The sequence below is a fragment of the Heptranchias perlo genome, chromosome 1 (assembly GCF_035084215.1).
Source record: "Heptranchias perlo isolate sHepPer1 chromosome 1, sHepPer1.hap1, whole genome shotgun sequence".
Lineage (NCBI taxonomy): Eukaryota > Metazoa > Chordata > Chondrichthyes > Hexanchiformes > Hexanchidae > Heptranchias > Heptranchias perlo.
In genome coordinates, this window is record NC_090325.1 from 181,934,188 (window position 1) to 181,962,013 (window position 27,826).

At 44.2% G+C, this 27,826-nt stretch overlaps 1 protein-coding gene across 2 annotated transcripts in view; it reads left to right on the forward strand.

Annotated features, from left to right (window-relative positions):
* LOC137303978 (leucine-rich repeat-containing protein 27-like) overlaps positions 1-25,701 on the forward strand; it is a 52,483-nt gene extending 26,782 nt beyond the window's left edge. The window contains exons 7-10 of one of the 2 annotated variants that reach the window (XM_067972402.1): positions 15,051-15,132; positions 21,284-21,366; positions 23,011-23,131; positions 25,107-25,701. In XM_067972402.1, the coding sequence (XP_067828503.1) occupies positions 15,051-15,132; positions 21,284-21,366; positions 23,011-23,131; positions 25,107-25,250 (430 nt within the window). In that variant the 3' untranslated portion in view covers positions 25,251-25,701. Of the gene's footprint in view, positions 1-15,050; positions 15,133-21,283; positions 21,367-23,010; positions 23,179-25,106 lie in introns of both variants that reach the window. The other variant, XM_067972482.1, reaches the window with a different exon arrangement.
* The last annotated feature ends 2,125 nt before the right edge of the window (positions 25,702-27,826 follow it).

Here is a 27,826-nt window from a genome sequence, read left to right on the forward strand (position 1 = left end):
TATCGCTCCTGTGAAGCGCCTTGGGACATTTTACTATGTTAAAGGCACTATATAAATGCAAATTGTTGTTGAACATAAGAACATAAGAAATAGGAGTATAAAAGTGGACAGCCTTCCCACGCTGATGCGCAGTGTTCATAGATAGGGTTATGATTTGGCCAACTCTAGAAAGCAGCACACCAGTAACTCGTTTAATGTTGTTGAACATAAGAACATGAGAAATAGGAGTAGGAGTAGGCCATACGGCCCCTCGAGCCTGCTCCGCCATTCAATAAGATCGTGCCTGATCTTCGACCTCAGCTCCACTTTTCCACCCAATCCTCATTTTCCTTCATTCCCCTAGAGTCTAAAAATCTATCTATCTCAGCCTTGAATACATTCAACGACTCAGCATCCACAGCCCTCTGGGGTAGAGAATTCCAAAGATTCACAACCCTCTGAGTGAAGAAATTCCTCCTCATCTTAGTCTTAAATGGTCGACTGTTTATCCTGAGACTGTGCCCCCTAGTTCTAGAATCTCCAGCCATGGGAAACAACATCTCAGCATCTACCCTGTCAAGCCCCCTCAGAATTCAATGAGATCACCTCTCATTCTTCTAAACGCCAAAGAGTATAGGCCCATTCTACTCAATCTCTCCTCTTCGGACAACCCTCACATCTCAGGAATCAATCTAGTGAACCTTCGTTGCACTGCCTCTAAGGCAAGTATATCCTTCCTCAGGTGAGGAGACCAAACTGTACACAGTACTCCAGGTGCGGTCTCACCAAAGCCCTGTACAATTATAGCAAGACTTCCTTACTATTGTACTCCAACCCCCTTGCAATAAACGCTAAAATACCATTTGACTTCCTAATTGCTTTCTGTACCTGCATGCTAACTTTCTGTGTTTCTTGTACGAGGACACCCAAATCTCCCTGAGCACCAACATTTAATAGTTTCTCACCATTTAAAAAATATTCTGTTTTTCTATTCTTCTACCAAAGTGAATAAACCTCACATTACCCCACATTATGCTCCATCTGCCACCTTCTTGACCACTCACAGCCTTTGCTGTGAGTGGTCAAGAAGGTGGCAGATGGAGTATAATGTGGGGTAATGTGAGGTTTATTCACTTTGGTAGAAGAATAGAAAAACAGAATATTTGCAGACTCTTTGGTCCCAATATTACCAGGGAGGTGGGTTGACAGCGGGGGGTCGACTGGGGGCGTGGGTAACCCGCCCAGTAAAATCGGTGGGTTCCCCACGCGATCGCGAGTAAATTGAAGCCACTTACCTTGGCTTCCGGGTTTCCTGTTGGAAACCTACGCAGTGGGCGGACTGCGCACCCGCATCACAGGCTGTCAGCCGGAGGAGCCCTATTTATAGGGGCAGTCCTCCAATGCTGCTCCTGCAGCAAACAGCCAAAATTACAGCATGGAGCAACCCGGGGGAAAGGCTGCTCCCAGGTTTAATGATGCCTCACTCCAGGTCTTACTGGATGGGGTGAGGAGGAGGCGGGAGATCTTCTACCCGGCGGACGCAAGGAAGTGGCCTTCCTCTGCCACCAAGAAGGCCTGGCTCAAGCCACACTAAAATCGACCCCTTGTCTGCATTCAAAAATACACAGAGCTGCAATCCACAACCATCTGGAACCTATGAAGCCGTCCTCCACACAGCTTACTTTCCCACCTAGCTTTGTATTGTCAGCAAACTTGGATACATTACATTTGGTCCCTTCATCTAAGTCATTAATATAGATTGTAAATAGCTGAGGCCCAAGCACTGATCCTTGTGGCACCCCACTAGTTACAGCCTGCCAACCTGAAAATGACCCGTATATCCCTACTCTCTGTTTTCTGTCCATTAAACAATCTTCTATCCATGATAGAGTTGTTGTTGCTGCAGAGCATAACCCTGATCTCCAACGGGTCATCCAGACACTTCTTTCAGCTACAAATAGTGGTGATATGGTGAACTGTCTTAATAAAAAATAATGATGGTAGTTTCCTGAATATCGAGCTTCACATGTGTTATCAGGTGCTGGTGATCACTAACCTTCTGAACATTCACCAAATTAAAACCTTTCCTGTTGGGGAAGTTGATTGCAATGTGGAAAGGGGCAAGTATGGTGATGTGGATGCGGTCAATTGGGAAATCCTGCTACTTTATAAAAGTGGACAGCCTTCCCACGCTGATGCGCAGTGTTCATAGATAGGGTTATGATTTGGCCAACTCTAGAAAGCAGCACACCAGTAACTCGTTTAATACATTGGTGTACAGCCGCTTGGCTGATGTTGCGCATGACTCCCTGATGCAACCTGAAATTACCTTGTGATATAGAATTTGTGGTCAGAAGTGGCATTCTCAGATACTGGCCATGCAATGGCTCTGGTGGAGTAGGCTCCAGGTCTGGGACGAGCATGTGGCACAGCTACTGTATGCCCTCATGAATTAAGTGCAGCCTTTTTAAACAGTTCCCATTGCTCAGCTCGAGATGGGAGCGCCTTGCTCTGTAGATGCAGGCATGTGAGTATCTGTGAGTGCCTTCTGATTGACCAGCTTGATCTTCCTGTGTTCCTTTTCCTCATCTTGTTTCTCTAAATAGCAAAAGTAGAGCAGAATGTCTAAAGGATACACCATTGTCTCCTGTTGAATGACTCAAGGCGCACAAGGCACAAAAAAGGATCCCCGAGCACAAGGAACAAAGTTAAAATTAGCATCAAAAAGGAAAGAAAAATTACATTCAGCCACAAGAAGCTAAGTTATAGTAATCTAACGAACCTGTGAAGGTCCCTTTAAATGCATTTCTGCCTGTTGGTAGCCAACTATCAATGTTGAACAGTTCGTATATGTCAGCATTCTTAGCAGAACCACCTGATATCTGGCAGTTAAACAGTTAATCCAGCCTCTGGTGGACTATCATTGGATTTAAAGGGGCATCTATTTACTAAAACTGGACAAAAAATGTCTCATTTTGGTTATAGGGTCTAGAATATATAGGTACCGATGCTCTGCACTCAGAACACACATTCTCCAGATGCAAAACGCAGGAAAAAAACAGGTGCATGCTAAGGGCAACCATGTTAATGGGGGAGAGGGGACGGTATTCCTGGGCCTTCTGCTTCATTTTCTCCTTTGGTCACTAGCAGGATGCCGTTTTGAGGGGCACCCAGGAGAAAGGAGCATTAGGCACTGCACTCAGCCTCTCCAATCAGTGAGGGGGCAGCAAAAACAGAAGATCCAAGCCAAGTCCCTATTTTTCCTGTAGAAACAATGATTGGCACTGGAGGCCTATAGACTTCTCTTTTTGGACAGCGGCCAGAAGGCCCCAATGCCAGTAGCTATTCCCACTACTGCAAGCATCTCGGGCTTGCAGCAGTGGTTGATTTTCCTTCTTTGTTTTTAGGTGTTTGGCCATGTCAGGGGTGGAGGGGTGCGGTGGGCCTGCAGCGGGGGAGCATATAAATTATTTAATACAGACGGGTTCAGATAATTGCAGAAGGAGCAACGTATATATACGCTCCACCTATCTGGCATCTGGGCATATGAGGCACGGGAAAATCGGTTTCATAGGTTCCAGATGGTTGTGGATTGCAGCTCTATGTATTTTTGAGGTTCAAGCACTTAGTACTGAAAGGAGCTCTGAGAATGCATTCATAGCTCAATATTTTAGGAATGCCTGCACGACACTTCTAAACTAATTACTTAAGGCCCCGAAATGCACAGCCAGTGATCCTGACACTTACCCAGAATCTTTCCCACAGTGCCCGCTGCTGCAGACCCTGTCACAGTATGAAAGGTCAAGCGGAGGGCACCGAATTGGGATACGATTGCGGACACCTTCATCACTAGGGGTGCATCTCAGAAACCTGCCAGCCTCAAGATGCTGCAAAATGCGGTAGAAATCGCTGCCAAGCCAAAAGCATTCATTTCAGGGCTTCAAAATAATATATTTTTTCATAGAGGCAATTGGGGCTGTTTGCATAGAGAGGCTGAGTCATCTGCAAAAGGATGGTTAGCACCAGATCCTCAGCCTACTACTATCTTGGCAGCGATTTCTACCTTGCCTTTGATGCCAATAACCATTGAAGCAGGTAGGTCAAGTAGAGACCTCCATATTTGTGTGTATTTTGTTTTGATGCCCTTTACCTAAGATTTCACTAGTCACTAAACGCCAGGGGAGCAAAATTCCACGGCTCTTCTGACACATCTGCAGCAGGATTGAGTCACAGGGGCTGGAGAGAAGTCCAGGACTTCGAAATGCCAGATGCTGACTTCGTAATCAGGCTGTTAGTTTCTTTGAACACCATGGATGGGTTTTTCCTCCGTTGACTTCCTACCGCCACAACCAGGATTTCCCACTCTGGCACCATCGCTGCCTTCACCATCCCCGCCCGTCCTGTGCAAATAGTGGCAGGAGAACAGGTCCGAGTCCACAGCAGATGTTCCTTCTTTTCACCCGTGTTACAACCCCTTCCCAGGCCACCATAGGGAACACAGTAGTGGGTCCCATGAAGCAGCAGGAATGACCCTGAAGTGCCCCCATGGAGGGAGAAGGCCTTATAACGGACTCTTCTCCCTCCACGTCGCCCCCAATGCTTATCTGTTCAAGGCCCCAGTCTCGGCCAAGCCTTTTAATGGCACATCAAATCTGATCTTTGGGTGCTTCTGTCCCTTTACAGTCCTTTGCGGTATCTTCTGGTGCTGCAGCACTACTGGGATTCCCCACCTGGGATTCCCCACAGGCGGGCTCACTCTTGATGGTGGGAATCCCACCGGGAGCTGCTGTACATCTGTAAAAAACCCAAACCCAGGAAAATGGAACGGGTTTGGGTTGGACCAGATATGGAGGGGTGGGTGGAATTATGCCCTGTCAGAACTTCATCCAAAAAAGGAGAACCCCCACCCCATATCTGCAAATGTACAAATTGGGTGAAAATGAGTTGAACAATTTTGCATTGCTTCAAATAGAAAAAAAGAATGCATCAATTGCATGGGTTCTAAAAGTGAGCTATATTTCAAAGTCACAACATTGAGGTGGCCCATTCAAGTAAAGTTGTAGTCCTCAGTGGTATCTGAAGATAGTCTCTCCTGTGCCAAAAGCGGAGGGTTTCACTTGACATAAATCATACTGTATTAATGCATTAAAGACAGACGGACATACATCAAGTTGCAGAATGGTAGGTATGAAGAGAAACTGCAAATATTTTAGTAACCCTCCCCCTTAAATCACTTGTGATGTATAAATGAAAGCCCCTTATGAATGTTATGAATGAAAGCCCATTTATGGAAAAAAATCATTTGAATCCATTGATCCAGTTGTGAGTCCCAACATTCAAAGTGAGGGTTATGCATCTATCCCTTCAGAATCTTACACTGTAGCTAAAGGAGGAGAGCCATTAACATCCGATATATCAAGAAAAAGTGCAGTATGTAATTCCCTTATGTCCTGTCAAGAAATATTTAATTCATCATGATTTATAGCACCTGATCAATAAAACTACAAAAGCTGATTTATATTGCAAGAAACAATATGATTTATATGCTACAGATACATATACTCAGGCAAAGTATGCTACAATTGAATCTAATTTCTTGAGAAGTCAGACAATAAGATTTTTTCATTAATTTTTAAGCTCCTGAAAAATAGGCTGTAAATGAGCTCTCAGTGCGATAACAGAAGAGTCTTCCAGATGCATTTGTCTCGTGTCTCATCAGTACTAAAGAAAGTCAAACAGGATTATCAGAGGGAAATCCGCTCTCTGAGTTAAACAGAAAGAATCTCAATTCCTAGTTGACACTTTGGTTCATCGAACAATTTATGTTGTAGCTGATGAATAGGAAATATTGAAATGACTGGGTTTGAAACATCTTTCGTTGTCTTCTTATCCACAAACCAATTACTGGCAAGTCATGTAAGAAGGAGTGGCACAGGTTTGTATCCTGGTGGGTTTGTATCTTGATGTTTGAGGCTAATGGAGTTCATTATACTCCATGAAACTCACTCCACCAATCCTGGATTTTTCTCAGCTGCCGAGTGAATACTGCCTTTGACACAAATTGAATATCGATCCATCTGGCAGGAGCATTGGACTTACATTCCAATGTTCTTTTAAGGTTTAAACATTTTTTTTGCCAAAGGGTAACACTCCTACTAGATAGTATTTGGTTTAGGAGATTGTGCTAGTGCTATTGTATTACCATTCCAGTTATAACGTGAAGAACATTTTACATTTGCACACACTTCCTGCCTACAAAACTTTATTATTTAATTACTAATAAAAAATTTATTTAAAATACTTTTTTTTATTCGTTCATGGGATGTGGGCGTCGCTGGCAAGGCCAGCATTTATTGCCCATCCCTAATTGCCCTTGAGAAGGTGGTGGTGAGCCGCCTTCTTGAACCGCTGCAGTCCGTGTGGTGAAGGTTCTCCCACAGTGCTGTTAGGAAGGGAGTTCCAGGATTTTGATCCAGCGACGATGAAGGAACAGCGATATATTTCTAAGTCGGGATGGTGTGTGACTTGGAGGGGAACGTGCAGGTGATGTTGTTCCCATGTGCCTGCTGCCCTTGTCCTTCTAGGTGGTAGAGGTCGTGGGTTTGGGAGGTGCTGTCAAAGAAGCCTTGGCGAGTTGCTGCAGTGCATCCTGTGGATGGTACACACTGCAACCATAGTGCACCAGTGGTGAAGGGAGTGAATGTTTAGGGTGGTGGATGGGGTGCCAATCAAGCGGGCTGCTTTGTCCTGGATGGTGTCGAGCTTCTTGAGTGTTGTTGGAGCTGCACTCATCCAGGCAAGTGGAGAGTATTCCATCACACTCCTGACTTGTGCCTTGTAGATGGTGGAAAGGCTTTGGGGAGTCAGGAGATGAGTCACTCGCCACAGAATACCCAGCCTCTGACCTGCTCTTGTAGCCACAGTATTTATATGGCTGGTCCAGTTAAGTTTCTGGTCAGTGGTGACCCCCGGGAAGTTGATGCTGGGGGATTCGGTGATGGTAATTCCATTGAATGTCAAGGGGAGGTGGTAAGTCTCTCTCTTGTTGGAGATAGTCATTGCCTGGCACTTGTCTGGCGCGAATGTTACTAGCTACTTATCAGCCCAAGCCTGGATGTTGTCCAGGTCTTGCTGCATGCGGGCACGAACTGCTTCATTATCTGAGGGGTTGTGAATGGAACTGAATAGTTTGCAATCATCCGCGAACATCCCCATTTCTGCCCTTATGATGGAGGGAAGGTCATTGGTGAAGCAGCTGAAGATGGTTGGGCATAGGACACTGCCCTGAGGAACTCCTCCAGCAAAGTCCTGGGGCTGAGATTTAAAAATTCCTGATGTTACTCTTTTTGACACACTTTTTGGGACAACTTTTCCGTTATAAATTCATATCCCCACAATTCTCATGGTAATCACCCATGTAAACTCATCGCCCTGTAATTGCACAATCTGGCCAATGGTGGCTTTTCCCCACAAATCACTCAAAACACATTCTAAATATTTTTAATATTTTTAATTTGCCAATTTTTTTCTCAGTAACTGACATTTTTAATATCCAAATAAAATTTTAAAAATGACACAATTCTCAATAATACCATAAATTTACCCATTGAAATTGTCCTATCCCCAACTAAGTCCCATGCACCCATCACCCATGTCCCTGCTGACCTACACTCGCTCCTGGTTCCCCAATGCCTCAAATTTGAAATTCTCATCCTTGTGTTTTAAATCTCATCATGGCCTCACCCCTCCCTATTTTTGTAACCTCCAACCCTAATCAACACCCCGCCTGTAAAGAAACCTCTTAAACTCAATTGAATGATTCCTTATGGTTCAGGCTCGAGCGTATTGTCCAAATGCAAGTTAGTTACTCAGACAAGAACAGTACAATAACTATTACGGTTATACAATAAACTCATGCAACCTGGTTTCCTGCAGACCCAAGTTGATCAGGCTTGGCTTCAGCAGGTTGGACTTCCAACCATCTTGTCAGCTTAACTCCAAAAAGCCTGCTGCTTGTCCTTATATCTTCCCCGTACATATCCAAAAACTTTCCCTTTAACGTGAGTCATCTCACATGATGCTTAGAATGTATATTGAAGTGAGGTTCTTCCAGACCTCGACATGATGACCATGTTGATAGTTTAATTGCTAATCAGTTTAACCTATTGAGTATTTAAAAACATAGTGTATTTAGACAAGTTTAAAAACAAAAAGGCTGGGCAATAGCATGTTAAGATGTTAATGATCTACCTTTGGTGTTGTTTCTCAATAGACTGTAAGTAAGCAATTTGTTAGCCCATCGTGGCAATCAGAAAAGACCTCTCACCCATTGTATTAGAAAGTCTTTAGTCACTTTTTTGGCTGTGAATAGATAGATCTAGGAGGCTGGGACGTAGTCTGGCAAAGAGGAGTTTTGAAGCAGGATGCTGCTCCTGCAGTCAATTTTTTAAAGAGAAAACCACGAGGGCCTTTGCTGGCAATAAGAGGTCAGAATTGTTGGAGGAACAGTTGGAAGCAATCTTGTTTAATCAAATAAGATGACCTACTAATGTGGGGAAGCATAGAGTATTCTTTATTTTATATCATTATATGAAGATAAATCATACTGATTGAATTTAGTGAGTCTGATCATAACTACTGTTCACCTTACTATGAAATAAAGCAGCTTATTGATTTGTATCAAGCCTCATCTCACCAAATGTTTGCTTGTTTCACCTTCAGGGAAATTGAAGAAGCTGACATTGCAAAGGCATGAATTTCCAGTTCAGATCACAAGGGGTTACTATTGTTACATCCCTTATTAATGCCATTGTACATGTAGATATAGCACAGTGTGAGTCAAGTCCCATAAACGTAAGATGGTCAGATAGCAAATGGGAGCAACTGAAACCACTGAACCCCATAAAGTAGAGCTGAATTTGTAACAGTAGACCTTTTGAACCCTTTACCCTGGTTAGCATATTAATATATGGACACAGAAATGCGATTGCACCCGAAGACGGACGTGCAAGGGGTGGGATGCATGCAGTACACGTCTGTTCACGTTGTTCCAGGGACCACTTGAAATTGATGACGGAAGTTCATTATAATGATTCAGGTGTGCAAGTTGTTTGGGGGAATTGGAAATTGAGCATTTCTGACACCAATTAGAGGCAGCCAGCACCTCTTAAACTTCTGAGATTGGAAAAAATGGCTGGAAGAGGTCCAGAGAGGGCACCCAGGTTCTCTGGGTTCTCACCCAGGATGCCCTGGTCCAGAAGGAGGAAGATCCTGTTCCCCCAGGGGATAGAAAGTTATCCAGGCAACATATCCACCACCAGTGGGAAGAAGTCACAGAGGAGGTCAATGCCAGAAGCTTAGCTCCAGCGACATGGTTGCAATGCCGAAAGGAGATCAATGACCTCACCAGAGTTGTCAAGATAACAATACTCTACTCCCTACTCACAATACTCCCCTCCCCCGCATCCCTTCACTCTCCTACAATTACTGCACCATGCTTCACTCCTCCTCCTTCTCCTCACACTCACACACTCACCACTATTGCAACCCTAACTTACCCACACCTCACATCTTACACACTACACACAAACTATTTGATCACAACAGGCACATTCTCTAAACAGCCCACAAGATTGATACTGACTCCCTTCTTTCTTGCAGAAGAAGGTTGCACACAACTCCAGGCAGCAGGTTGCCTGGAGGAGAGACCGAGCCCATCTGCACACCCTCTACCACCTTGAAGAAAGTGTGCTGGCCATCACAGGCAGAGGGAGAGTCGTGGCCATGGTGAGCGGCAACGCTGGAGGAGATGCCGCGCAGGGTTTCTTCACACCCTTATCCTCTTTTTTCCTTCTTGCTTTTATCTCACTCTTCATACTCTGGGAGACAAATGCAGCTGCTTTCACCAGCCATTTCTTTCTCTGCTCTCCCTTCACCTTAACCCTTGTTCCTCTCTTTAAATGTGGACACACCTCTGCCACTTCAGGAAGAGGAGGTCAGCTTTCCTGAAAATGCAACGTCACTCGATCTGACCCAGGTCAGGGATTGGCACCATGCATACTTTAAATGGTAGGCTAGAGGAGGGGACTGCATGTGGTGAATGACTGGCCACAAGTGTGCAGGAGCTAAAGCAGGGGATAAGATGCCACAGGTGCCGGCTTGCTGGAGGGCATTATTACATACTAACTCTGCTGCAGAGCACTCAGACACAGACTTCGAGGGCCCAGACTACTGAAGAAGGCTGATGGGCATACACCAGGAAATGTTAGATGCACTGGACAGCCTTCCAGATAGCTTGTGCACAACGGCTCAGAGTATAGAGATGTCCAGCTGCACTTCAACTGGGGCTTTGCGCAGAGCATGGAGACCATTCTGTCCAATGTGGAGAGAGTAATCAGGTCCATGAACACAACAGTGGCGCCCACCATGATGGAGCTTCTGCTGATAGCTCTGACAGCTTCCATGGCAGCTCACACTGTTGCCATGCTAGCTCAGATGGCTGCCATCTTGGCCAGTGTTGACAGGGGCCTTCAGAGCGTCACATTATTCCTGCATTCTATTCTCACGTGGAGTCGTAGGAGTGCTACGGTGCAGTCCCAGGCGAGTGACCTTAGCTCTGTAAACGAGGCACTTGCTGTCCTCTCTGAGGATGACAGCATGCCTGCTCCCCCACCACCTACTCTGCCAGTTCCCTTGTTAGTGCCACAGAACTAGATGGGCCAGACTGCTCCTGCCCATGCCAAGATGCTGCAGTCTGCAGTTGGACATTCAAAGCACAAAGCTCGTCAAGGCCGCCTACCACGGCCATCTGAAGTATCCTCAATCAAAACTCAGCAGCATTCTACCTCCCAAGCTGTAGCCATTGGGGATACACTGCGTAGGAGCACTAAGATAGGCAAGCAAGCACAGAAGATGGGCACTAAGGGGTTGCAGAAGGGTGAATCCTAATTATCTCTGTTAAATATTAGACACAAATGGAATTGAGTTGTTGGATGAAAAAAAAATCTGAATTTGGTGTTGGTGTTAATATTTGTAATTAAACAAGAGCAAGATCCATAAGGCTGGACAAAAGGAAGGCAGTCGGATGGGGGTAGTTAGAACGGTGGTGATAAGGATTGCGAGACTGTTGATGTATTGGAGATGGGAAGCATGGTTCACGTGAAGTGTTCTTGGGTGAACTGTTCACTGAGCTCTGGTAGCTAAGGGCACTGGTGGTCGATGCTGCTTATACGCTTCCTCCTCTTCATGCTGCTCTTCCTCTTCTAACTCTTCCTCCTGGTCCTGCTCCTCCTCCTTCTCCACTTCTTGCTGCCCAGGTGATGGTAAGGGCTGGTATTCATGATGGCAAAGTTATGGAGCATACAGCAGGTGATCACAAATTTGAATACACAATCCAGGCTGTACTGCAAAGTTACTCCTGAACGGTCCAGGCAGCGGAAGTATTGCTTGAGCACATTGACTGTATGCTTGATGATGTTTCTGGTGGCTGCATGGCTCTCGATGTAGACCAGCTCTACAGCTGTTTCCGGGTTCCTGACAGGAGTCATGAGCCATGTCAGAAAGGGATAGCCCCTGTCGCCAAGTAGACAGCCTGATGCCTTGGTTGGAATAAAGATGGCACAGAGGACTGGTGCAGATTAAATGATTCATGACTGCTGCCAGGATAGCGGGCACAGACTTGCCTGGTGTGGCTCCTATGATCGCAAATAAGTTGGACATTGCGGAAGTGGAAATCCTTTCTATTAAGAAAGCTGCCAGGATGGTGAGCGGGAGCATGCAAGGCAATGTGCATGCGGTCTATGGCACCTTGCATCCTGGAGAAGCATGCTTTCTCTTCCTGCTTCACTCTGTCCATTGGAAAAGAGATGTAGGTCTTCCTCCTGGCATAGATAGCCTCTGTGACCTCTCTGATACAACAGTGGACTGCAAACTGTGAGATGTCAGTGATGTCACCTGTTGCAGCCTTGAAGGAATCTGTTGCATAAAAGTTAAGGGCCACGGTGACTTTGACACCATGTCCTGCCCTGGTTTGAGGCTCGAGTTGTGGCTGAAGCAGGTGACATAGCTCGGTGACAGCTTCCTTTGTGAAGTGAAGGTGCCTGAGACATGGCCTCCTGCACAGTGCTTTCCTCCTCCCTCTTCTCCCAGATGCTTCTGTTTCTCTCCTGTCTTCTTGGCTGCACCCCCTCATCCTCCAGGCTTAAAGGCAGCACTACCAGACCACCCATAACTGCAGTTAAACTGTTTTCAAGGCAGCCAAAAGCGGTCCTGCACCAGCAAAAACTTCTTATCTGACATCAGAATTCATTTGTAGAATGCAAAAAAAAGGCAAAAAAAACAGCTAACCAGCAACCTGAAAGGACAGAGCAGCAATTCACCTGTATAGAGGGGATGAGTCCTTTAAATAGAGCTCTTGCAGGGTCCTTGTGGACTGTTAGTGTCATGAGTTGCTGAGCGAGTTTATCACTCGGCGAGTCAAGCGCTGCAGCGGCCCAATTTCACAAAAGAGTCCTACAACCAGCATAGGCTCATTAAATATTGTAATGAGCTTCCTAAATCATTCCGCATGCATCCTGGATGCCTACAGAGGAGCCTGTTCTAGTATGGCGGGTAGCACACTTCCGGGGCGGGGCGAGCGCCGTATTGAATGCTTAAGAATTTTTAGGTCATGATGTCAAATACCTTTTTCCCACTCGTTGGGTTGGTAAGTTTGAATAATATCAAAGAACATCTGATCAGGTGTCATAAGAACATAGAGTCAGTAATGAGGAAAAGTAATTCAGCCTACAAAGCTCATTCCTCTAGTACATTAATTCTCTCATCATGGCACCTATCTGTATTTTGAATAACTCTGATGTCTTAACCTCTATTAATGTAACTTGGAGGATTCTTACAAATATTGAGTAACAACATTTTTCCTGGGAAAAGCTTTCCAGAAAGTTCCTTAAGTTTGTCGAGTGATTAGCTGACCCATGCAGACCAGTAATGTCCCAAGTTCGTTCTCTAGTCTGGATTAGGTTGGCTGATATCAATAGGCAGCAGTAGGTGTGCTACAATTGGTTTTGGTGTCCTTGAGTTAAGGAAAGGAGCACAGTCAATGTTCCCACTGCTGATTGCTGTCCAGAAAACCTTACCAGAAGTAAGCATGTACAAATGCCCAAAGAAGATAGAAAGGAGCTTTGATGGCTCACATGGTTGAATGGCCTGCCAACACTCACGGTCACAATTCACACCTGATTAATGACTCGGGAAAGGTCCTGGAGGATGCCTGACACATCTGGAACAGTAACACAGCTTAAGTTAGTGCCTTCAGGAGAATGGAGAAAATTGGTGAAAAAATATTTTTTTGGATATCTGTTCCAAATTTACTTTTTGCCAATTTCCATGCATGTCCTTTTATAGTACTCTGCAAGTTTATTTTGAAGTATTAATCTGGGTTTACTTTAGCTGTACAAGTTTAATATTTTATATACTTTTCTAAATGCCTTCTTTCTCGACTAAGGGGTATGTTTTCTGTTGCTAACAACAATGGAGGTTCACATTAAAAGTGGTGAAAAGCCAAGGAAAGAGTAATAGTAGTGCCAGCTGGCATTTGTGGCAGTTCCCTGGTGTTCTGCCCCATGAAAGCAGAATTATTAGTATTCACATCTGGCATTGTTTTATTATCCACTGCTCAATAATTACACTAAGAGCTTGTTAATGGCTCCTAACACAGGTTGATATTGTTTTTCGTTGGTTGCAATAAATGTTTTGATGGTGCCAACTACTCCTGACCTGAGATGGACTTAAAGGTGGAGATTTTCCTCTTTGTCATACCTAAGGAATGATGCAATCCAGAGAAAGTGAGAATGGAGATCCACTGCGCAGGTCTCCACCCCCACAATGCTGCCGTGGGATTTCCTGGGTTTCACCAGAAGCTCATAAGTGGGCCTGCACTTGGAGTAGGTGCAGGACCATCAAAAGCATAATAAGGATATGGGCGAGGGTGTTCCCAGCCTGCCCATTGGGTGCCCAAGTGGAAAGGCACCCAAAGAAATCTGGTGGTGGGGCTTGTGCCAGGACCCTCTGGATCCTCTCCAGCCGCAGCCAAAAGGCTCATGCTGCTGGCCTACCCCATCCTCCTGTACCCAAGGAAAGTCCCTGCCAGGGGGCGTGCCTGCACTGGGAGTGTGCCTGGGCAATGCAAATAGTCCAGATCAGGAAAATTGGGACTACTCCTTTCCCAGGTGTGCCACATCTTCAGTATACCGGACTGTCAGACAACCAGTGGAGACTCAGAGAGGAAATTCAACCTCATTGTATCTCTGACTGATGTGTATTACAGCTGCAGTGTGTGTTGTCCGTGTCTTCATAGGGGAAAGCAGGAGAAAAGGTTTTGTAGAAGACTAGCAGCCACCCATACTAACTACCCCTGGGACCATATGTACAGACCAACAAGCAGTTACTCATCCCTCATGGAGACTGCTGCATTGCCAAGAGGTAGTTACTGACCTGTGCCACCTCCTGAATGACCTATTGCACGGTCAACGTTCAGTTAGCATTGCCTTCCTTGTGGCAATCAAGGTAAAGACTGCATTCATTGTTTATGCCACAGATGCTTCCAGGTTGTGCGAAAAGGTAGGGGGGGGGGGGGGGTGGTGGCATCACAAAAGTAAACTTCTGTTTGTTCCAAGGAACCGTTCAACATGTAGGTGCCTAATGTGCTGTTTGTCTACACCCACTGACCTTAGCTCAGAACGGCGGCTGCACTGCCAAAGGTCGCAGAGCTTCAACCAACCTGCGGTGTTCCCTAGGAAATAATTGTAGCTACTTGGGCAAACTCCAACAGTTCTTTGGAAACATCAAAATAGCTTTCACTTGGTTAGTGTGTTGTTAGTATGTAGCCATCGATTTAGAATTATGCATGGGAGTAGCCATGATTCATACATCCTTAGCCAATCCAACATGACCAAGCTCTTTCAAGGGGTTGTAATTTGATATTTGAAAGAATTATATATATATATATGTATTTCTAACTACACATTTGATAGCATCATGTGCTGATTATTAGTTTCATATGTTTTTGATTAAAGGAAGGAGAAACCATTGAAGAAACTGAGTATACAATGTGATAAGAAGAAAAATTTCGAGCTGGTACCATTAGTGACTGGTCAGGTAAAATAATAACTACGCTGGATCAAGTTTTTTTGAGTTCTTTGGGTCTAGAGTTAAACAGAAAACTTTAATTTTTGGCTAATTCAAATAATCTAAAGGAGAAGAATTATGTCAGATATAGCAATTGGTGGCAGAAATAATGGGCTGGATCTTGCTGGAAAAATAATGGCCTGTTAACGACGCATGCTGTTATTACTGTGCAAATCGACCAGCAAGTTCAGGGGATTAAGAGATTCACCATGAGTTGCGAATTTCCAGAACTTGTTGGTTGATTTACTCTGCTCTGCTGTTTGCTTTGCACAAACGGCATCTCGCCCTTAGCCGTCCCATTATTTTTAAGAACTTGATGGATTTGCACATTAATTGCCCATTAAACGTGCCACATAAAGTTAAGTCTAGTAATTAACAGCACAAGTACCTTTTTAACAACATGATAATTGTTAATGCAATGCTAATCAACCTTTCTGGCCCAGAAATTGAACAATTTAAATTATGAAGTCTCATTCCTTCAGCTGGTAAATTGTCTTTAGAGATTTTAAAAATGTCAACTTTAAAATGTTTGATTTTTTTCTTACTTTTCCTCTCTGTCTCTTTCTCTCTCAATCCAATCTTTCTTTCCCTCTCTTTATTTCTCTTTCTGTACCTGAGCGGCGTAAATCTAATTCACCCTCCTTCTCAGTTGTTCCTCTGTTTCTTTCTCAATCCTTAAATCTCACTGGTTGAGGAGTTGGTCCCACCGTTCACTGGGGTCCGAGATGCCCTGTTTCCCTCACCGCGCTATTATCAGCTCGCACTTCCAGCAAGATACGGCGCAAAAACTTTTAAGCTGAAGGGTGCAGAAAAAAGTCTAACTAACGGGGCACGCTGCGAGATGTCCCACTCCAGCAAGATCCGGCCCAAATAATTCAGTGACATTTTATTATAAAAGTCTGATAGAGGTCCCCTAATAGTTGTTGAAAAAGGCAATTTGTGACTGAACTACACAGATTGGAAGGTCCCAAATGTTGAGTTATCTGATGTCAGTTGGGGTGACAGAAAGTGTGCCACGGTCACCTTTGGCATCCTTGGCTTAGGGAAGGGAAAATTGGCTACCGTTTCAACTCCTGATTGCTGTTTAGTGACTTTTGCTGGAAAGTGTACATGTTTAGTGAGAACAGGATCAGGATTACCTGTGAGGTCCCACCACCCTCCCCTGCTGGAGGATTTATTTCTCTTACGTTGGAAAGAGAGTTGAAATACAAAAGTGAGCAAGTGATGCTCTCTTTTGAGCACTGTCTCGGCTCACACATGAAGAATGGCTATTTGGGGGTGATGCTGGAGGTCAGCCTGCACCTGTGGAACTGCACCACGCATCGTGAAGTGAATGTCTGTGGAAGAGAGAGGGAAATCGGTGGAAATAAAATTCTATTAAATCACAATGACATAACACAAATTAACATGATTCCCTCAATCAAAACACATGTACAGGACTAAAAACAGAAAATGCTGGAGAAGCTCAGCAAGTGAGGCAGCATCTGTGGAAAAAGAAACAGAGTTAACGTTTCAGATCAAAGGCCTTTCATCAGAACTGGAAGATGTTAAAGAGTTAACAGTTTTTAAGCAAGTACAGAGCCAGGGAAAGGTGGTGGGGGAGGTAGGGGAGGGGAAGAAAGAACAAAAGGGAAGGTCTGTGATAGGATAGAGGGCAAAAGTGATAAATGACAAAAGGGATGATGATGGTGCAAGGCAACGAAGGTAGTAATGGAACAGGTTAAGAAACAAAAGATTGGTCAGGAGTAGCTGTAAATGGCAAAGCAGAACCATTACCAGCACTTGCTGTCCGAAAAAATGGGAGCAGTGGTTATGATCTGAAGTTATTGAAATCAATGTTGAGTCCAAAAGGTTGTAAAGTGCCTAAAAGAAAGATGAGGTGCTGTTCCTTGAGCTTAAGTTGAGCTTCATTGGAACAATATAAGAGTCCGAGGACAGAGAGGTCAGAGTTGGAGTGGGACAACGAATTAAAATGGCAAGCGACCGTCAGGCCAGGGTCACGCTTGCAGTCAGAGCAGAGGTGTTCAGCAAAGCAATCACCCAATCTGCATTTGGTCTTGCCAATGTAGAAAGGGACCGCATTGTGAGCAGTGAATACAGCATACTAAATTGAAAGAAGTGCAAGTAAACCATTGTTTCACCTGGAAGGAGTATTTGAGGCCCTGGACGGTGGGAAGGGAGGAGGTGAAGGGGCAGGTGTTGCATCTCCTGCGCTCGCATGGGAAGGTGCCATGTACAGAACACTCTCTCCATAACATGAAATAAATACTCATTTATTTTTATTTTTAGTTTAGATGTATGATGATGTTGCGCTATCGTTTAGGTGATATCTGTTTACTTCTTGGTAAAATACTATCTCAGTTACATAACTAGGGCAATGATATACCTTTCAGAAACAATGGACACGTTTTTATCTTTAGTGCTTCTGGCTCCATGTCGAATGCTAGTGAACATAGGAACATAGTAACAGGAGTAGGCCATTTAGCCCCTCAAGCCTGTTCCGCCATTCAGTTAGATCATGGCTGATCTGTACCTCCACTCCATTTACTCACCTTTGATCCCTTTCCCTTGATACCCTTACCTAACAAAAATCTATTGATCTCAGTCTTAAAAGTTTCAATTGACCCAGCATCCACAGCATTTTGGGATGAGAGTTCCAGGTTTCCACTACCCTTTGTGTGAAAAAGTGCTTCCTGATTTCACACCTAAATGGCCTAGCTCTAAATTTAGGATTATGCCCCCTTGTTCTGGATTCCCCCCACCAGAGGAAATTGTTACTCTGTCTCTGCCCTGTTGAATCTCTTTATCATTTTAAAGACCTTGATTAGGTCATCCCTCAACCGTCTAAACTCAAGGGAATACAAACCAAGTTTATACAAGCTATCCTAATAATTTAACTCTTTAAGCTCTGGTATCATTCTGGTGAATCTGTGCTGCACCCCTTCCAAGGCCAATATATCCCTCTGAGGGTTACTGCCCAGAACTGAATGCAGTACTCCAGATGGGGTCTGACCAAGATCTATGCAACTAAAGCATCACTTGCTCACTTTCATATTTCAACCCTCTTCCTGATATTAGAGAAATAAATCCTCAATTTTAGAGGCCGCTCAAAAAACAGCTAAAGATATTTTTAAACTTTTATTAATGTGGGGCCAGGCTCCAGGGTTGATGCGCACAGCATGTAAATGGGGCCTGGACCTTAAAATGGCTTGAGCCTCATGGCAGTAACAACCCACCGACCACCCGTTGGGCACATAAAATTAAAATTAGTGCCATATTGTGTAAATCGAAAACTTAATAAAATGGTCAGCCAAAGGAAAACTAGAATTTACGTGGAAACTGCTGGCAGTCAGGTTTAAAAGTACAATTTTGGTACTGTTTAATGTTCGCTTCTCATTCTCCACATAAAAGTAAAGCATTGTGCGTATGGGAGAAATCCCAGAGCATATAAGAACATATAAGAAATAGGAGCAGGAGTAGGCCATACGGCCCCTCAAGCCTGCTCCTCCATTCAATCAGATCATGGCTGATCTTCGAGCTCAACTCCACTTTCCTGCCTGATCCCCATATCCTCCAAACATTTCCTCCAAGATTTCCCTGCCTTAGTTACAAGCCAAGTGATGATCCCCAAGACATGCTGTATGTAAGATCTCAATCTAAATGTCCTCCTCATTTCCTTTTCGCTCATCATTAGCAAGTCCATTGTACTGGAGCTCCATACCAGGAAACAGCTCTTCAACCGCTGTTCAAAAACAGCACTCTTTTCCAATTCATTTTGCACTAGTAAATTTAGTAGTTTATTTAACCTTTGCATATTTTTAATGCAAAGTTCCTGTAGTTTTTCTTCTCCATTTCTGCTCAAAAGTTCTTACTGAAGGTCTTCTGAATTCTGAGTATAATTTGTTGTTTTTTGCATTAAAACCTTCAGTTGAGATAGTCATTGATCAGGATTGTTGCCGATTACCTTCCCTTAGCAGCAGGTCAGTAGAATTTTAAATGAAGGTTATTTTCTAAATGCAAAGCAGATGATCCCAATCATTAAAATTGGCGGAGATCTGCTAGGCTCGATCTCCACCCACTGTGTATCCTGCACAATTACCTGTGGGTGGGGAACACTACCGCAAGAAGTACCTGCCCAAAACAGGGAAGAGTTTTGTTTACATATCAATTTGCAGGTGTGAATGGCCGGTGTGCCATTTCCTAATGTTTGTGTGCGCAGTGCATCCATTCATAATCACTCCCATATGAAATGGGTGTCCATGGCTGCTACATAATGGTCAGTATATGTAAGGTCGTGGGAAGGAAACAGCAATATTAAGCTAAGTGTATTTCAGCCATTTCCGAAACACTTATTTTGGGTTTTTTTCACTCTTGGCACTGAGGTTCTTATGACTATGTCCTTAGCACTATTACTAGCACTAACACAGCCATGTACACTATTGACCTGCCACTGGCATGCATTCTCCTGGGAAAGGTACAAAAAAACCTGATGCCAATTTAGGAAAAACAATGGAATATTCTTCTCTGACTCCCTAAGGCAATTAAGCAAAGCTCCAAGAGCCTGTAATCAATCATAAATCTCATTATTTTCAGCCACCCTGCAACTTGTCCTCTATACCTTGAAATGTCCTTCTCTTCCAGGAACTTGTTCAGCTCCCTTTTGAAGGATTGCAGAGAATCCATATTCACTACTCACTTCAGTAATCAGTTCCAGAGGGCGATGATTCTCTGTGAGAGCAAATATTTCCTAACATCTAATCTCTTTGCCTACATATTTTGCCTCCTGACTCCACAAATATACTGTGACTTTCTGCCGGCCATTATACACAACCGATTTATGTTGTGCATAATGCCGATTTATCTGTTTCAGGTGGAAGTCCAAAATTCCCCCCCCGCCCCCCAAAAGTCTTAAATGTACACTGTCCTGTGGCTTTGCCCATTTGAATGATGTCCTATTCATTTGCATGTGAAAAATGAACTATAATCAGAGAAAGAGAAATGCTATGCCTCTTCTGACATTGCATGTTCTGCCCATGCATGATCATTTTGCTTAAGTGCCCGTATTTAACCTATTCATTGATTAATGACTTCTATTGAAAGCTGTCCCTTTGAGTGTAACTTGTGAATGGTGTGAAGTTGTCGCTACGTGTATATATGATTTTCACCCATTTCATCTGTATTTAGTTTGTAGAATGACTTACATCTGTGAAATATTATTAACAGAATAAAAATAAGATTCTTGGTTAATGCTACACTGTATTTTCTTCAAACCTGAATATAGATCTCTACGTGAAGTGGTTCAGTTTCCATGATCTAATGGTCATATGCCATGTGGATCCAGGAAGAATTCATAAAGGTCTTGTTGAATTGACATAAGAAATCCAGAGTAAACATTTGGGATAGGATTCCCCTCCCAGCGACGGTGTTCCGGTGGGGTGGGACTTCCACCCGCCATTCCTACACCACCAGAACTCTGACCCAGCACTAAGAGGGAGCCGGCCATTGTCTGGCTACGAACTCCTGGCAATGCAGCAGTGGGACTGCCACTGCAGCACCAGAAGAGGCGGCCAGGAAGTCAAAAGGGCAGAAGATGGGAAGGTGAAATACCTTGCAGAGACTGAGGCCTACACCAAAAGTTAAGTGGAAGCCAAACTGGAGGGAGAAAAGATTATTAAATGGCTCTTTCCCTTTGTTGGGGGAACCCAGGATTGTAACCACTGCTTCCTGTGGCCTACTGCCACCTTCACTATGGCAGCACTAGGAAATGGCAGTAAGTGGGGCGGACGGGAGGGAAATCTCTGTTACCCACCCCCCCCCCACCTTCTCTCCCTCTGCAATCTTAATTTTTATTTGCCAAACAGAGCAAGAACAGCCAACTGCAGTCCTAGCAGGGGCTGGGGAAGTGGTGGGGGGGGGGGGGGTGGAGGGGGAGGGAAATCTCAGTTATAATGGTGAGGTGGCAGTAGGCCTCATTGCCCAAATTTTCAGTCATTCTCTGTGGAGATCTTGCCCATTTTGAGTCGGAATCACAGAGGAGAATCCATTGCCATCAGTTTCATAAAGCAATAACATTAAATCTATTCTTTTTCTTTGGATTATCAATTATACATTCACTATATAGAAAAAGAATGAAGATAAATCAAGCACTGTTATGGAAAAAATGATTCAAAAAGAGCCTGAAGAAGGAAAAGCAAAAGAACCAAAGTAAGGTACCTAAAGATTAGAAATTTTTTAAGGATGAGTCAAACTGAAATCACAATTTTCAATATATAAAAATATATTTTACCCTCTGATGATATAATATGTGCTACAGAATTTTTGAGTCATCAATCTATCAAAATCTGTGCTATACTATTAGTAATACGTAGGACACAAATCAACCAAATTCTCCCAGCTCTGACATTTATGAGGGCGATTTTCAGGTCACCTGCCAGATGGAAACAGGGCCCCAGAAATGGTGGTGTATGGCTTACTGCTCCGTTCTTGCTGACGGAGTCTAGCTGGCTGGCTGACTTGCTGGATGACTCTTGTCTTCCCAAGGGTGTATTGCTGGTTGGCCAGAGCCTCCGCCGAGTCAGGCAGTCGGCTCTTTTAATATGCAAATTGGGGCACTATGAGTTACATAGAACCCCGATTGCCTTTCTAGTTCTCCACCGGGTGGAGTGCCTGCCATGCACTCTCTGTCCTGTTTCAGCTGGCGTTGCAGCCGTAGAGGGGCCCAGAGGGTAAGTTTTAATTTATTTTTGTGGGGCCAGGAGGAGCAGGAGTGCCGGCCTCACCACCAGATGCCCAATATTGTGGCAGCACTCGGCCGGCTGGCCTACCAAGGACCGCATGTGGGGAAAATCTACCCAATCGCTTGTCATCGTTTCCTATTTGACAGAAAAGTGAAATACATCATTTTTTTTCTCAGACAGGGAAAACTTACTGCCCCAAATGGAAGGAAGAGGAAAAAGCTTTGATTTTTATAGAACCTTTCATGTCCTCAGTACATTCCCAGCCAATACATTACTTTTGGTACATTGTTGTTACACAGGCAAATACAGCAACCAATTTGTACACAGCAAGATCCCACAAAGAGGAAATGAGATACATTAGCAGTTAATCTGTGTTTGATGGTATTGCTTGAGGGATAAATGTTAGCCAGAACAACATTATTGCTTTTCTTCAAATGGTGTCATGGGATCTTTTACATTAACTTCAAGACACCAACATTTTTACATTAAAACCGGTTTGATTTGGTTCATTTTAAACACTTTTTACTTCACAATTGATAGATTTTATTCTAAAAAAAATTATAGCAAAATAACTGACATTTGGGTTTATCCATATTCAAAAGATCAACCATATCATCACTTTCCCAAAGACTACCTTATCAGTCACTTTCCCCTTCCATCGACAGACACTCCCTCCACCTTCGCAGAGGCACTCCCCACCTTTAACCATCTCCCCCAGTTCTCTCTCTCTCTCAACTCCTACTCCCAGTTAATTTTAGCACTCTTCTTGCTATCTTCCCTCAGTTCACAGCAGCTTCCTCCTGCCCCTCCCTGTTCATACTGGCTCTCATTCACCTCTCCTTCCTAAGTTAATACTGACTGACTCTTGACTTCCCAAGAACGTACCACTGGTTGGCCCCTGCAGTTCTCAGTTCCTGCAGGAACCTTTTATCCTTCTCCCTCCCACACACCCCCCCCCCCCCGACCCCTTAGTTCACTCTGCATAAAGTGAGCTTCTGTTAAAGATAACGATGTTGCTAATTCCCATGAGTTTTTATTAATGAGCTTTGACTATGAATGGTATGAAATAGGTGTTTGAAATATGCTAATTTGTTTTCCTTCTGATGTTTAGGATTTCCAAAGACAAGGATATTGAACTAAAACTACAACATCGTATCAAACAGTATACACAGCAAAGAAGAAAGAAAAAACATGCAAACATGGCAATTTCACATGAGGATGCAAATGCTGAAGTATAGGAAATTACTTTCTTTAAAAAGACATTGTATTGGAATTATAGGTAGATATTGGCCTAGAAATTCAACCGCGCAGTGTCCATTTTTCGGATGCTAACTGGACTACTAAGCTCTCAATATGACACGCAGGAAGCGCGGGCGCATTTTCAGCCAGAAGTGCACAGCCCACCCTATTGAAAAAGGGAAAAGAATAGACGTCCAGGCATGGGCCCTTCGCATATACAAATAAGGGGCCTAATTGCTGTTTGAGGCCCCCACTTCAAGATTGGTTTGCCCTTGAGGCAGTCGGCTGCACTCAGTAAAACCATATCTTGAGACCGCCTGCGACCTTCACATTTACTTACCTGAACGTGGAGCCGGGAGGAGGAGGAGTGCTCCTCCTGACCCCACATTTAACGATAGCTCGCAGGGACACTACAGGTGAGCCCTAACTTGCCCTCAGCTGAGGTCCATACACCTGCACTAAAAGAAGGAGTCACCAGATGGTGATTATGCATTTAAAACCTAGTTCATTTTCCCCTCCCGACCCCCGCGGTTGCCGCCACTTCCGACCCCCCCACCCGATTGGTGCCTCTCCTGACCCCACGGCCTCCGCTCCAGACCCCCCCGATTAACGCCGCTCCTGACCCCCACCCCACCCCAGCCATGATCGCTGCCACTCCTGACCCCACGGCCTCTGGTCCAGACCCCCTTCCGATTGACGCTGCTCCTGAACCCCCCCCCCCCCCGCCACAATCGCTGCTGCTTCTGACCCAATATCGGGAGTACCTCTTCACCATTCAGGCGGAGAGCACGTACCCTACTCCCCACTGCATGCCCAAAATTTCTAGGCGATAAGATGTAGGATATTTAGAATAGAACATTGAATACCTTAGGCTTCCCTGATGGGTCCGTGAATCTCAATCTGTGCTACATATTTCAGACATACACCAGATCACATTCTGTGCTGAATTATTTAATCTTAGCAGGGATGGCTGTAAGGATGTGAAAATTGATCTGGTTTAGGGAGGGGAAAATGAACTAGGTTTTAAATGCATAATCACCATCTGGTGACTCCTTCTGTTAGTGCAGGTGTATGGACATCAGCTGAGGGCAAGATGGGGCTCACTTGTATTGTCCCTGCATTTGCACAGCAGGCCGGCACTCACTGTCGAAGCTCACACTTGAATAATAGCCACTTGGAGCAAGCCCCTGGAGGGTGACTGGTGCATGTGGAACAGTATCTCAACAATGTCTTCCGGAGGGAAAGGAAGGGGAGAAACAATTAGGGAGAAAATAGTGAAACGCAAGTTTATTTCACAAAAGAAAAATAATTTGTGAGTGAGTTAGTTATAGCATACAATACATCAATTGACAGGTGTTATTTACGGATAACGTACAGTTGGCATGGTAATGCACATGCTAGCACATGGGCTGGTATGTGTTATAAAGCAATAACACATGATAAAATGTGAGATCAAAGATGCTATCAATAAAATCTGAGAGGGAGTCATATATATAATAGAAAAATTGTAATCGTGGGGAGTTTTCTAAAAATATTGGAAAATGCTTCTTTTTCTATTTTTAGAGCTTGGATTGAAACCTTAGTAACCAACAAATTCATGTAGTTTATTGTTAAGTTTACAGCAGTACTTGATGTTTGTGATATGAAGGGGTGAGGATTCCATTAATATGTTAGTGGGAAGCACCATTGAATTTCTATAACTTTATTCTATCAACACATGGGTACCTGCACCAAAATTACCAATTTAGAGATGATAAATGGAAACCATTAACATCCATTGTTTTCTGACAGCAGTTACCTAGACCGCACCTGCTAGAAAGAATTCAGCAGCTCACAGATGATTTGGCTGCCAGTCATGTTTACAAGTCCAATCCAAGTGTCCGTTAAAGTTGTTTGCTGTTAAGCTATAAAAAGGGAAGTAATGTTATAAATCTATCACCATCTTAATTTTTGTTTTATTATTTTTAGGATCAGAGTCTGAGGAAATCACTATCGGCATTGAAACTGGGAAGACAGAATCCCTTGGAGTATCGATTATGTGCTTTCATTGGAGATTATTCCACCAGATTATCTCATCGTATTTCTTCTTCACACAGCTACACAAAATTTTGAAAAGCTAAAGTCTTAGTGCAAAGACAGTTATCTGAGATCAAGTTTCTGCCACGTACAGGTCAACTACTTACTGCTTCACCAGTTTAGTCCATTAAAAAGACATTTATTCACAGTCTTATATTTACTGTTCCTTTTATAATCATATATAGATTGGGTCTGAAACATGTACGAAAGATGAATTTGGATTCACGCAGTATTTTGGGACTGGGGAGAAACTTATTTTATGAGGGATAAGCAATTCAGTGTAACTTGTCTATGATTCAAAATAGTGATGGGAATAAACCTTGACACTGAGAATTGCTGTCTCTGCCCCCACCCCTGTGTCTGCACCCCAAACTTTGTACATTTGTCCAATAATGGGAATTTTTTAACTAATTCAATCACTCACTTGTGCTCTCCTGTGGTTCTTTTGGAATATGTACCAGAAGCCCCAATAAATAATTTGCCTGAGCTCTGTTGGACAACTCCTTCATTTTATTACCTTTGTGCTTTGTGTTGGTCAGGTAAATCTTTATATAGTACAGGCTCACAGAACTCACCAACATCCAAATGTCAATAGAGAACATAGAGTTAATTACAAATAGTGGGGGCATTTATACAACTTCAACATCACGCAAAGTGGTTGCAGTATAAACTTTGATTTGGGGCCATACCCAACTCCAGAGAGAAGTACAATGAAACCTGTATAAATGAACACTCCCAAAAAAATGGACACCTGCAAAAAAACGGATGCTTATGAGAGACCCAAATAACTTTTTTTTATTATTCGTTCATGGGATGTGGGCGTCGTTGGCGAGGCCAGCATTTATTGCCCATCCCTAATTGCCCTTGAGAAGGTGGTGGTGAGCCGCCTTCTTGAACCGCTGCAGTTCGTATGGTGAAGGTTCTCCCACAGTGCTGTTAGGTAGGGAGTTCCAGGATTTTGACCCAGCGACGATGAAGGAACGGCGATATATTTCCAAGTCAGGATGGTGTGTGCCTTGGAGGGGAACGTGCAGGTGATGTTGTTCCCATGTCCCTGCTGTCCTTGTCCTTCTAGGTGGTAGAGGTTGCGGGTTTGGGAGGTGCTGTCGAATAAGCTTTGGGGAGTTGCTGCAGTGCATCCTGTGGATGGTACACACTGCGCCGGTGGTGAAGGGAATGAATGTTTAGGGTGGTGGATGGAGTGCCAATCAAGCGGGCTGCTTTGTCCTGGATGGTGTCGAGCTTCTTGAGTGTTGTTGGAGCTGCACTCATCCAGGCAAGTGGAGAGTATTCCATCACACTCCTGACTTGTACCTTGTATATGGTGGAAAGGCTTTGGTGAATCAGGAGGTGAGTCACTTGCCACAGAATACCCAGCCTTTGACCTGCTCTTGTCGCCACAGTATTTATATGGCTGGCCCAGTTAAGTTTCTGGTCAATGGTGACCCCCAGGATGTTGATGGTGGGGGATTCGGCGATGGTAATGCCGTTGAATATCAAGGGGAGGTGGTTAGACTCTTGTTGGAGATAGTCATTGCCTGGCACTTGTCTGGTGCGAATGTTACTTGCCACTTACGAGCCCAAGCCTGGATGTTGTCCAGGTCTTGCTACATGCGGGCACGGATTGCTTCATTATCTGAGGGGTTGCGAATGGAACATGGTAAGATATACAAGAGGCACTCTGAAACCACGGATACTTGCAAATTACAAACCATGGACAGCCTTTAATGCACCAAGCCCTTTTACAACTTAAAACACGAGACACAGCCTGTTGCAAAGCTGTTGTATCTGAAACGTTCACTGAGTCGGGATCACTGGCGCTTCCCTTTGCAGCTTGCTTCCTTTCTCCCCCCGAATTGTTGTGGGCTCATCACTTTCGTGACGTCAGTGTATGCAGGTCAGTACGAGGTGGCAGCGTGTTTTTTGAAAGAAACGACTTTTGTTGAATGGAGAGTTCTTTATCCAGTGTCCATAGTGGTAGAAAAACCGCTTTACCTCTGGGATTGAATGCTTGCAAATCCACCCAGCTCACCACCAGATAGGCCCAGCAAGAACTACGCCTGCTGAGTGCAGGCATAGATCCAGTTCTGACCCTTAAGAAGGCCCTAACATTTCTCTTCAGCCCTTTCTCAGCCTCAGGGTACCCCGTCTAGGAGCAGAAGGGTTCCAATCTGACTTCCACCTCCTCATCAGTGGAAGTCCTTCCCTGCTGCACTTCCATCCCCTTAAAAGGATCCTCAAGTATATGTCAAAATATATATTACTAGTTGATCACCCATGGACTGGTGCAGCTTCAGGAGAAAAATAAAAAGCAAAATTGTTTCTGTTCCTGCGGTTGCCTCTCTCGTGTATTCCTACTCTTTTTTTTCTCTGTCTCATTCTCACTCTTTTTGTGTGCCTTTCACTTATATACTTTCTATATGGTTCTCATAATTTTCTCTTTGCCGTGTCCATCTCTTAGTTTGTCTCCAGCTGTTTTTCTCACTCCTTCATTCTTTGTGTCTCTCATTTGCTGCCTCTCCCCTTTCTGTGCCTTTTCTAATCTTTCTGTGTGGCTTTCTCTACTAATGGATTCAATTTCTATTTTTACCTTTATTAAAGCCAAGAGTATG